The sequence below is a fragment of the Phalacrocorax carbo genome, chromosome 3 (assembly GCF_963921805.1).
Source record: "Phalacrocorax carbo chromosome 3, bPhaCar2.1, whole genome shotgun sequence".
Classification (NCBI taxonomy): Eukaryota; Metazoa; Chordata; class Aves; order Suliformes; family Phalacrocoracidae; genus Phalacrocorax; species Phalacrocorax carbo.
In genome coordinates this window covers 27,500,783-27,514,143 of record NC_087515.1, presented here as the reverse complement: position 1 = coordinate 27,514,143, position 13,361 = coordinate 27,500,783, and the positions used below count along the sequence as shown (strand labels likewise).

At 33.9% G+C, this 13,361-nt stretch overlaps 1 protein-coding gene across 2 annotated transcripts in view; it reads right to left on the bottom strand.

The window, feature by feature from the left end:
* The window catches only part of SPATA17 (spermatogenesis associated 17), a 95,421-nt gene that overhangs the window by 56,043 nt on the left and 26,017 nt on the right, over positions 1-13,361 (bottom strand). For both annotated transcript variants that reach the window (XM_064446270.1, XM_064446269.1), the window contains exon 6: positions 747-870. In XM_064446270.1, the coding sequence (XP_064302340.1) occupies positions 747-870 (124 nt within the window). The remainder of the gene's footprint in view (positions 1-746; positions 871-13,361) is intronic.

Genomic DNA, 13,361 nt, shown 5'->3' with positions numbered 1-13,361 from the left:
GGTTTTTGGGGGTTTTTGTTTGTTCATTTTTTTTTTACAAAAGTTCACAAAAGGGGACTAAAAAAGGCAAACCCACAAGCTTTACCAACCATATAAATTTTGTATAAGATATATCTACTGCCATATTCACCTGTCTGTAAAGCAGCTTACATAAGAAAGCTTGAAAAAATATACCACTTTTATCAATACAAAACAAATTAATCAGTAAATATTTAAAATTTATGAGACATTTCTCTGTGAAAACAATCACACTAAATAAGCTGATTCAGGCAGTTCTAGGAAAAGCTTTAGCTGAAAACCTGCATTTACAATCTATCCTAAAAACAAGCAGAACACAGCACCAATCCAAGCATTAGCTCAATTAAAAAAAAAGGAAAAAAAATTAAATCCCTTCTCAGCTTAATAACTTGTTAGTTCTTGACAAGTGCAACAACACAACAATAAGCCAGTCAAAATGAGTTTTTAAAGCGAGGTTATGCCCTTCGTGTTGTGTTATCACAGTGGCAGATCAAACTGCTGACTTGGACTCTTTCTGCCAGCAGTGCTGATGCTGCCTCTATGAAGCTGCTGTCACAGAATAGTCATGGTACCTGCTCTTGCCTATAGAAAAGCACTAAATTGAACTCGAAGTAGTGTCTTTGTGATATCTTTTCAACAAGTCATGTCCCATTCAGCCTGCTAGTTTATCTCTGTCAGGCTGGGGGCCCAAGTGGTTTGCATGAGCTGTCAGGGACAGGTATACCAACCTGTTCAGTGCTAAGAAGGTAATGCATCTTTCGGGCTTGGTATTTCTTTTCCTTTTCTTTCTTTTCTAGGTATTTCTTTTTCTCTTCATTTTTCTTCATTTCTGCATACTCTTGGAGTTCATTCCTGCAATAAAATGATTCTGCTAATTATATTACAACAATAAAAGACGTGCTCATGTTTTATTTCACTTTAACCCTTTTATAGCTTCAGAGTGTTCTGCTATTATGTATTAGCAGTACACTGACACCACTGGAATGCACAATTACAGTTCATTCAGTTCCACAGCAGCAGGATTCTACATGGTTATATCTGTGAAGAAATAGGACTCAAATGATAAAAGCTATGAACCGTATATTAGTTAATACTGCTTACTCCTTTGAAGAATATGTCAACCTACATATTTTTATAGCTTGTTAAAATAGCATTCATACATGTCTTTTTTTTTCTGTCTTTAAGAGTCATTTTAGTTTTAATTTCTCTAAGCAGAAGTTGTTATAATTTAGTGATTTTCCTTCAAATGGTTTCAAAGTAAAAGTTGTTCACTTATGTTTCAGCTAGTGCCTTGCAACACCTCCTTCTGATCTGCAAACAGGGGAGACCTCACAGAATATGAGAGGATAGTAGACACAGGAGAAGAGTTGACATTCACTCTCAGATCCTTGAGCCTTTTGTAAAGTTGAGAATATAGGCACAGAGAAGAAATGGATGTAAACCTTTTATGTGTGCAATGTCCTTAGGAGGAGTTTCCACAGCATTAGGCTTCTTGCAGAGGTCACTTTCTAGTCTGGTCTGATAGAAATGGTACAGGCCACCAAAAGAAACAGGAATGCAGGTGCCTCATGAGTCACTGCATCACAGAGGTTTGCAAACACATCGTGTCATCTAAATGGGTGTGTCTCTATTCAATACATCATAGAAAATTCTTTCATTGTAGAAGAAATAAGGAACTGTATCTTACACGAGCTCTCAAAGAATGGAGAAAACTCATGGTTTTAACTGAATGTTTAGAGGAAAATTTTAACAAAAAATTGGGGTAGATTTCCCTCTCAATGGCTTTTTTCATAAAGCCAGGCTTGTCATAAATTATGCAAACAGTGGAGTGAATTAATGTTCTATAAGAAATGAAATTCTGTGCTATTGTGCACAGTGCACGTGTATGGAATTTTTTTGACCCAGTTAAAAAAGGTTAGTTTGATTAACATTTGTTATTTTTGTTACTAAGAAATGGGTAGTTCAAATTAACCTGTGTGCCAAAGACACCAGGCATATTCAGTCAAGCATTTAGATTGTTTAAAAGTTAATTGAGTAAATTCTAGTCTTTATTTTTTAAGCATGTATGTATATGATAAAATACAAAGCAAAAAAAAATATACTATTCACATCTCTGGAAAATTCAAATATTCCAGCAAAACAAATTATTTAGAGAGATCCACATTAATAGTCTCAGTTGTTTCAATGAGTATGAAATAAGACACTCTAGGACAAGGGTCATATCCTGTCAAAATATGCACATGAATAAGTTTGCTGATATGAATAATCCCATGGGAAAGTCATATTGCTCCTGAAAGTGTTTTTAATATTGTGACACAGACTTATTCTTAATATTTTAATTATCATGGTGTTAAATTAGTTCATCAAAATATGTGAACGAGCAATAATTTCTTCATAAATATGAACACTGTGAAATTACAGTCTTAAATCCAAGTTGCAGTGTAGAACTTTTGTTTCATGCTACCTTTCAAGTTTTTATCAACTAAAATAAGTAAAATACTAAGTAATTAAACAAGGTTTATTTCAAATGTAAAAGAAAAAAAATAGAATTAAAAAGAAATAAATTAAGTACCAGAAAAGATGTATAGGTCTCTTTCAATCTCTGGAAATATTTTTTGTTGCAGTTTACTGTTAAAGGCTGCTAATACAATATTTCATACAAGGTTACTTATGAAGCACACTGACGTTTAAAAATCACCATGCTATGCTTTTGCAGCAGTGTAATTTTTTTCCAACATAAGATTAAATTGCAAAATAAATGAATTACTTAGAGTGGCATGGCCCCCATTTTGCCACCCTTCTCTTGAAAATTGCTTATTAATATGAAAAAAGAAGTTGGAAAATAGCCTGTTTTACTTTATGTATAGCGTTTCGGGGCCTCAAAGCCTGCAGAGCCGGACTAGCTGCACATTTTAGATTGTGTTGGCAAACGGGGACGATGACCTTTCTGACCTGCATCTCAAGGCTATTATTAATCGCTAAGTAACCTGGTAAAGCCAAACAAATTTGTTTCCATTGAAAGGATCTCTATCTGTGTCTGAGAATTTGTGCTGTACCAAACAAACCTCATTAACTGTGTCCATTTTTGACAAAGAACTAGGAGTTGGAGAGATTGGCGACCTTTCTTTGTCCTTAAGGTAAAGATTTCAGAGTCACTGTATGTAGGTACATAAGCATTTTTACTTGGAAACTCTGTTCTGTATCATTCAATCATAAACAAATGAATAAATAGACAATGAATCAACTTTGTTCTTTTATTTTATGCCACTTTACCTTCAATATCAGACTGTATGATCCATGTTTTACATATTTAATACCATTTCTTGTTCCTTTTTGATTACAAAGTCCTTTATTCAGCTTCAGTACTGCTATCAGTAACTAATGAAATGTCTGTCAACATATCACTACAGTTTATTCATGTTCTTATATACTCAAGTACTTCTTCCCAAGAGTGGATATGAAAGCTTTGTTATTTAGAACACAACTGGTGATGAAACCCCCCAAATAATGATAACAATATAAATTTGTATTACAGATATAATGATAATGGGATGCAAAATGTTTGCCATTGTCATTAATCTGAATTTAACAGATTATTTTGAATGAGTGATTAATAATCATTATTTGCTGAAATTAAATGAAGTCTAAAACACTTGTTGAAGTTCAATGCAATTCGTGATCTTTTTAGACAGTACTACCGTCCACATTATCATGATCCTTCATGATTATCACATGCTCTCATTAATCCTGCACCATAATCCTTTTAAAAGTTTGAGGGTTTTTAAGAAGTTACAAATAATTTTCTACATACTTTTGCAGCCTGTACATTTTGTCAGTTGTTCTAAAATATTTCTATCATGCATTATACTGCTCTGCACAGTTGTACAGAACATGGAGACAATTCTGTCTCAGGGATAATAGATGCCAAGATGATTCTTTCCTGAGAGGCAGTACAAAATAAGGGGTATGTAGTAGTGCAAACATTGCTTGACTGGAAAGCATAGATGTTTTGGCATAAATATAGATTTATTCTAAAGCTATTTGAACCTGAAACTTTCATCTTTTTTACCATACTTTCAAGAATTTGAATAGGAGCAACAAAAGCAGAGAATCTAAAAGTAGTTGGATATGAATATGTTATTTCACACACAAGCAGATTAATACTAACATGTTATGCATTGTGCAGGGGGGTTGACTGTTAGCATACAGAAAAATGTGTATAAGCATAAGTGATACTAAAGACATAGACTTCCAAATAGAGTTAGGTTTCCAGATAGCTTACACATAAATGTGTTTATTGAAAAGTTTCATGATCATGACCTTCTACATGTACGCCTTCCCAGAGAAAATAAATGCAAATTCCATTAAAGTCCATTGAAAATTCATTGAAATTAAATGATCTTTGGATTAAACCCCTACACTTACTGTCAGCCTCTTCTTTGTTCACACAGATCTTAGGTTCCTTGAGGAACAGTAAGCAATCTTTTCTTGGGACTATATGATATTATGAATACTAGCTCTGATGCATGATACTCTGTGGGCTCTGGACCAAATTTGCTTAAGGATGAACTTTTCATGGTTCAGTGTGAAGTGGGAGAACTGAATGTGGGCAAATTGTTTGGCCTGCATTTTTAAAGCTTCACCAAATCTGGGGGGAGAAAGAGAGTCCTGTAAGTGCAAAACATGGTTAGGTTAATTAATAATCTTGTTCTATTTTTATAAATTATCTGTCTGTTGCATGCCTCATAGCTGGAATAGTACTGTTTATTAAACTGTTATAACTGAAAAAACAGGTAATATTTTTAGCACATAATCTTATAATTATCTTAAAGCATATCTCAGTATATTAACAGCATCTCCTGTATCTTCCTGCAAACCTGGCTTCCCATATAAGTTTAGTCCAATCAGAGTTTCTTCCATACAGATTTTTATGAAATATCTTTGTAGAGGAAATACATGTAAGTTTTGACAACTGTAGTGTCTTATCATGATCTGAAAGTTGTTCAACAAATCAGAAGAATATCAATGTTTATTGGCAAAAGTCTAGGAAGCATTCTTTTGTTAAAAAAATTAATATACTGGGTAACACAAAGTGTGTTTTCCTTGTCATAGGGAACATTTTGTGTAATTTAAAATAGTCATAGCATTATCCATGTATGTGTTCAAAGCCCACCATTAAGAATGATTTTGTGTAACAAATCGGTGAAGTAGCTATTGATCTGTTAGTGATAAAATTATTTGGTTTACATAGTTTGAAAATAAAACATTTTAGTTTGACAAGGTAACTTATTGTTATTCTGATACTTCATTATGCAGTAGGCAGTGGTGTTGGTTCCAGCTATGAGATGCAAATTCGGTTGACAGTGCTCCTGCTGTCTGTATAAAGGTTAAAAATACACATATAATATTGTTCCTGGCACTTTTGGAAAGGTCTTCAAGTGATGATTTCAGCAATATACAGATATTCATAATTCTGCATAGGACTGCATCATTTTACAAATTCACACTGACCTACATTTATTGAACTTTATCAAACTATTGCATTCTGTTTGCATTTTCCCTGGCATTCTGTGGTCCTTTGACCGGATAACCATAAAATTATAATATTAGCTAAAGTAAAGGGCATCTGAGAAAATCAATAATTAGTATAGCTGCCTAGAGTACCCAGAAAGAGTATGAAGTTATTGTGATTTTAAACAGTTCAGAACCCAAATCATAAAATTCCTGCAACATAGGCAGTAGGCAACCTTAGCATAAAAGGAGATAACCTAAATCGATTTTACCTTCCTGACTATATATCATCCTCCCTGCTCAAGTAGAGAATATGGAAGTGAAAATTAAATTAGCAGGACAATACTTTTGGTACACCACTGCATGCCACTTGATTTCACATTACATTGGTCTAGGTGAGAATGGAATATAACCTGCCATGATAATATCATTTGACTTAATCTATTGTATTTGGGAAAAAATGAAATATATGTATAGACTAGCCTAGGATGTAAAAATAGTTTAGAGAGCTCTGTACTTTAAAGGCAAAGTTTTGACAGAACACACATACTGCATACTTACGTTAGCTATTTACCATCAGGCAGCTTGATCATCCTCAACCTTTTTCTGATTTTTTGAATTAACCTGATCAGATTTGCTGAGCAGAATAGAGCAACTCTGCAACCCCCTTTCTCCTCTCTACCGTGATGTATACACCTGTGTGTATCCTGACAGAATCCCTTGACCAAAATATTTGACCTCAAGTTGCAGTGAAGCAGATGCTCAAAGAGGCAGTCAATTATTAGTGGGATGAGGTATCTCACTGCCTAGAAGACCTACCACAAATGGGTGTCCAAAATTCTTACTAATTTTAAATATGAACATTTACATCAATCTATTTGACAACTTGATTGTAACACTCTCTTCAAAATTTGGAGGTATGATACTGCTCTGTCATTGCAGTGCAGTGAACAGGAAGCTAATATGACTCCTTAGGATGAAAAAAATAAAATAAATAAAGCTAATACGAAGACACGCAAAAACATCCTATAGTTTCTATTACTATGAATTTTACGGAAAGAAACCCAAAACACCTTAAAATCCCATTATAATTTGTGGATAGTATAACATGCTCTGCCCATCTTTCCTTAATCACATAGTGTACACTGCCAATGGAATTAAGTGACATACCAGCTCAACTGTCAAGGTCCACAATGTGATCAATATACTATGTAGGAAATGTGATGAGCATAGCAGTGAAGGGCATACAGTGAATGAATAGCTTGTGCAGATCAGGAGATCAGGACACAGCATGTACCAGACGATAGGAAAGAACAGAATGATGTATCCTTCTTATCCTTCCAATTTCCACTGCTGCACAGTTACTCAAGAGAGTGCAACAGCTTTTCAAAATACTGATTACAGAGCCAGTTTATAACTACGAAGTGAGTATTTTCCCTTATCCTTTATGCAGAATATCTAATTAATGTTTTCATAATGACTCATAAGTAATTTTTTCTCACACCTATTTAAAACCTACTTTTGGTAATATATACTCTTTTCAAATTATTCTGTTTTCTGCAAACTTATTGCTCCAAATGTTTTTCCGTTGTGTGTATAAATCCTTACATTGAATTTACTTCATACTCATTGGCAGCACAAAATGCTGTGAAGCAAACAAAAATTTTTGTAAAAGGTCTGATTTAAATGATAATGTTTTATTAGCTTAACTACTTTAATTTAATTATAGTGTAAAACCCACCCATTATGGATAAGCGCAACTACAACACTGAAGCTTCTGTTGGCTGAGGAACTGGATCCAGGTATACTGGTTCAACTTTACATTCAGGTCTATAACAATAAAGCTAACCATAGCAGGAAAAATGTTTCCACTCTATGCCTGTTTGCTATTGACCCCTTCATGAAGAACCAGCCTGACTGATTAGCTTAAACAGTGAAATCAGTATTTGGGGGTAAAGAATGGATCTGACCCAGAATGGATAATGGAGCTCTAACACAAATTATTCTGATAGCAGTTTAGCAGCAGTGGTCATTTCTAGCACAGTGTCAGAGCTAAGCTGCTAAGACAGCAGTCATGTTCTTGATTTTTCCAGCAACACAAAAAAAGAGGATGTCTAACCACAGCCAAATACCATTGAAAGTCTTCTAGTGAATGTCATATGAAAGTATCTGTTATCTTTTGGTACTGCAATTCCCAGAAGACCATATATGCTACCATCTGCACAGTAATAACTAGAGGAAAACACACTGCTATGTTTTGCTACAGTTAAGCTGTTCCCAGGACTAGAATGAACTAATTTAAGCTAACTGTTATCTCTCTGCTGCAGTGCAGGACAATGTAGACATATCTGTATTCCTTTTACTTTAATATATGGTACTTGGCAACACTTACAATATTCAACATTGTGATTTAGAAAGCAAACATGACGTTGTAACTTCTAAAGGTCATCAGCTAAGTTGATTTTCCTTCTCAGGGTATTACGAAACAATTTGACCAAGGTCTACTGCCTGAGTCACATTTTTCATTTTAATGTCATATAAAAGTCTGCATATGTTTGCCCATGAAATGGTACATTTTGTTCACATTAAACAGCTTTTACACTGGAAAGGCAGAGAGAGCTTGTATGTATTGTCCCATTACGTATGGCAGAGGCGTAATGCCAAATCTCACGACTTCATAGTGATTTTCATAGTACCCGATGGTTTTCTCAAATTCCATATTCATGGAACAGTATTACCACTTGAGCATCTATGATGTCATTTTTAATGAAGCATAAACCATTATGAAAGACATAGCAAATGAGTATATTTTTATAGAGCAAATGCAATTATTTTGGGAGAGATCTGACACATTTTTAAATACTGCAGTGCTGTTTGTAAGTATGTGATTTCACAGCAGTGGCTAATTACTGAACTGAAATTATCAGCTAGATCCCAGTTTTCATAACTGCTAGGAAACCTCACCTCTTATTGTCCTGAAAACATTGAAGTAATCGACACAGAAAAAAATCAGGCAATGTTTAGCATGGCATGCAAGAAATTACACTCAGAATTAAAGTCTATTTTCTGAAATCTGAAATATAAATATAAAGCAGACTACATTTAATTATATATTTAGGCATCCAATTATTCATGCCTAAAGACTATGCTGTCTCTACCTAAGCACATAATTTTCCGATCTGAGTACTAGATCCCTTCTTGAGTAGCTAAGCACAATGCTAGATGGTGGCAAGGCCTCCTACCACCAAGTACAAACAAGTAGGCTATGAGTGCTCCATCATTTTGGGCACCATGCAGATGAAAGATTAAATTTGTTTGTCAGATGAGTCTGTAAACATTTTGCCATCAGCTTGTTAATTGGACAAGAAAAGAATAGCCTACTTGGAGAAAAGAGTTGGAAAATGTTGCTTTTTTGAAATACTTTGCTGTGTTGATTTGGTTTGAAGGCAGTAGGAACTATGAAGTTCACGGTAAAACACTGGAATTTAGTTTCACTGTCAAGAATAAACAACGTAATGGATTTGTTTAATTATCCCTACAAGGTGAAGAGTCTGAAGAATTTGAAAGGGGGATAATAATAAGTAGAAGTTTCACACAGTTTAAAAAATATCATGCTCCCAGCATGAAGGAACTATGGCTTTTAAAGGGGGTATTCTGAGTAGCATTCATAGAGATGAAGAAGCTCTTTTACGATACTGTGATGAAAAAGTATATAAATCGATGCATAAGCTGATAATACATCAGAAGGAAAACAAAATTTTTTTATATCTTATGCACCATAACCAAGGTCTGATGCTGACAGTATTTTAAAGGATGTTTGAAAGCCTATCCAAAATGGTCACAAAAATTATTTTAAGCAGAGAGACAACATCTTGCAATGACCTCCATTTTTACGATTAGCACAAAGAATACTAAAAGGTGTCTATATTAATATATGGTTTCTGGATATTAATGGAGTTTTCAGTCTAGTAGAGGAGGGTATAACAAGAAGCAGTGATTCAAAGATAAAATGAAACTATTTCAATGAGGAAATATGGGACATACTTTGAACACCAAAGGTAATTAACTCCTGGAGTAGAATAAAAAGGGCATTTCCTATCTTTTGATGTTCTTAAATCAAGACTAGATTGTTCAGCCAAAGCTTAATGGGCTTTTTATAGATACTGGGTTTTTTTATAGATACTGTTATAAATTTGTTTTTTATAGATACTGTTATAAATTTGTTATTGATAGATATGACACTGGTGATCTGAAGTCAGACTAGACCGTCTGATTCAGAATAACATTATTTTGAGCAACACTAGAACAAAAAAAACCACACTACTTTTTGTTATCCCTCATTACTGTTCTAGACTGTAAAAACAGAAAATAATTAGGTTTTCCATTTACTTTTCTGAGTAAGTACGTAAGAGAACTAACTCTTCCTAGACAACAGAAGAATCTATACTGATCTAGAAAATCCAAAAACAATTAACTGAGACTAATTTTTTAATATCCCTTTTTAATTTCAGACTTTTTTAAAAAACAAATTAAAGAGTGATTATGAGAGACTGTGTACTGCTTTGCTTCTCATGCAATTCTAAATTCTATGATACTTCATGTGATATTACAGGATATACCAATATACCAAGGAAAGGACCATAATTTTCCACCATAAAAACCATCTGAAATATCGAAGAAAGATTAATAAGCCTTCATATCCTCAGTCAAAAATCAGATCACAGACTTGCAAAATGCAATTCATAGATACAACACTTCTAATAAAAAAACACAACTGTGGTGTGGCTCTTTTTAAAGGTGATCACCAAGGTAGTCTCTATTTCTCCCAAGTTAATGGGAAATGAGAAAGGCAGTCTAGCCTCAGAAGCCTTCCATAGGGTAAGGTTGTGCTAAAGAAGAGCTTACTTAGTTTGATCTTCCTTAATATTCCTATTATCTCTGAGCATTTTGTTAAATTGTGAGGTATACTACTTATTTAATAAGGAGTTATGAAGTAAGTGAGCAGCCAATGGCAGTTTTCTAGTTGCACTCAGACACAGTATCTTACATAATGACAAAAAACCTAATGGTGTTAAATCACATGGACTGTTGTGCGTTAATGGCATCTTTTGATTTTCTTCTGTTTCTTTGGAGAACTCAAAAATAAGCTACATCCCAGCATGTACTGGAAATGCAGATGTACTCACCTATGAGCTGGAATATTTGGATAGCATAGAGCAAGGTTAGTTACAAAATCATTTGTATATAAACTGCTTTTGGAAATAAAAAATATCTAATTTTCTAATGCAAAACATAAATTCATGCATTTCAATTTTATGCTTCATTATTAAACTGAAAATTGCACACCAAAACTAAACATCACCTTGTTTTAATGAAAAAAGAAGTGCTTTAGGTGAGTTGAGTAAATGGCACATAAAATTTGTCATACTTCTAATGACCTAAACAGCTGAAATTACTAGTTCTCCTAAAGGCACATGAAAAATATTTATATCATTTTTCATGAGTCTTTAGTCTCCAAGTGGTAAAGCTCTTCCCTGATAACCTAGTATAGCCTGTATATAGATGGCCTGTCATGTCTCTACAATTAGATAAAACCAGAACTGCTATAATTTAATCAGTTACAACCTGAAAATTATATTTTGAAAATCAAGTTTATTAATATGTAATCTTTAGGTAATCATATTTATCCTCCTAATTTACACAATATTTATGATACTCTACATGTCCTTGAAATAGGGAACAGGGACACTACACTATGAAAAAGTGGCCTAGCTGCTGGAGTTCATAAATTTTGTTCAGCTTTGGATGAGTTCAAAGAATTGCCATGTAAGAAAAGCCTTACAGAGGGAATTTATCTGATTATGGCAGTAATAATTACCCAGCTGTTTATTGCAGATAGAGAAATAATTCATGTAGGCAATAGGCCGTGGTGGCAATGACACTCCGCATTTAGTAAATATGCAAACTGTTCACTTCTAATTAACCAAGCTAGAGGATGCCCTTATTAAATGTATAAACTAAAAGTGCCTTCCTGACAAGTGATGAATTGTTACATTGCACAAACTCTTGCCACAGAATTACTGGAGTGAACTTGGGGCTTAACTTCATTAAGAGATCTTGTGGGATAGTTAAATGAGGATGGACAGCATAACAAGACCTACCTGACAGTCAATGATATGTTAGAGCTTAATGAAACTGTACCTCTTCCCCTTTTCTACTTATTTTACAGTGAAGATCCTTATTCAAATAAAATATAAGACTGTGAATTCTGTCTATATAAGACAATACAAAATGCTAAGATTAGTGAGTCTTTGTCCACCAAAAATGTTTTATGAGCTGTCAGTAATTCCATCAGACCTATTTCAAAATAAAAAAATCTATCCAGACACTACAGTGCCTTCAAAGCTCACAAGTATAAAACTATTGTTATTCTACAATACTATGTTGTCACAACTGTTTTATTCTACCTTCACCAAAAGTAATCAGCCACCCCACAAACTATTTGGTCAAATGAGTGAATGCAAGGATCTTAAATTTCTTTCTACACTCTCAGATTAAAAAATTTCCTTTGGATACAAGTGAAATAAAGGTGAATGTTTAATCTGTTAGTCCTAATGGTGTGCATAGTGCTATGCAAAACTATGTAAGAAAATATAGCCTTTATATTTTTACAGACTAGAATCTAATCTGTTACTTATGTTACTTATGTTGTTCATGTTTATCTGAAAAACTTGATATATATTACACAGGGCTAGCTAAAAACATGGTAAAGACTGCTTTTACCACTTGCTCAAGAGAGACATGAATAGAATCAGGCACGAGGTATGTCTAGCTGAACCTGCATTGGAAATTCACCATACTGTGTAATCATAATGGTTCCTACCTTAACCTTTCTGCATTCAGGAAATACTTTCCTATGGAGTTAAAATAGGGCATTGTCCACTCTATCTATAGCCTTAGCCAGTTCGTTTCAATTTCATGATCAAACTAAAAAGACAAAAAGTCCATCTAAAGTGTCTTGTTTTGCAAAATGCATTATTAAAAGCCTATAGCTATATAAGCATATATTCTGTTAAAAGCATATATGTAAATTAAACTGTGTTAATATGTATAAAGGTAGGCAAAGAGAAGACCTAAAAATAGACTGACTTGTCAAAGAGGAGTTTTAGGTTCTGAATACGTGAAGAAAGCTGGATTTATGGACAACACGTTCAAGAAGGAATAACCATCACAAAATACATGACTGTAGAGAATATTTTAACTAGATGCGAGTCTCTGTAAAATTTATTATTTTAAAGCTTTTCTCTGGTCTATCTCCCACTGAAGTTAATAAGAGCATCTTAATATTGTTTAGTGGAAACTAGGTCAAATCACAGAGAAGAATCCAATCACTTATTTTTTATATCTTACTCATCCTGACAACATCAGGTTTGTAGCTATGGAAGTACTCTGGGATCCTAAGTGGATTACAGTTCTAAGTTTCCTACAACATGTAGCAGTTACACCGAAAATCCTCTGGACAAGGCATAGATGTCTCAATTTATGTGCCCTATTACTCAAAATTAATATTTAAATAAAACAAAGTGTATTTGGCACTTGTCTCTATTTCTATGGCTCCCAAAGAAAGCTGACAAGATAAGTTCACATTCAGAAAATTCTAATTACAGGTAAATAAGTTAAGAAGCAGAATGTATTTCCCCTAGAAATCTTTGAAGGCAAGGAAATGAAGATGGGTTGAAGATAAATTAGTTAATTAAACATCAAGTAAAAGACAACATTACAAAAATGAGGTTTTTATTGTTGCAAGAATTCCAAGGAGCTGTCTGAAAGGC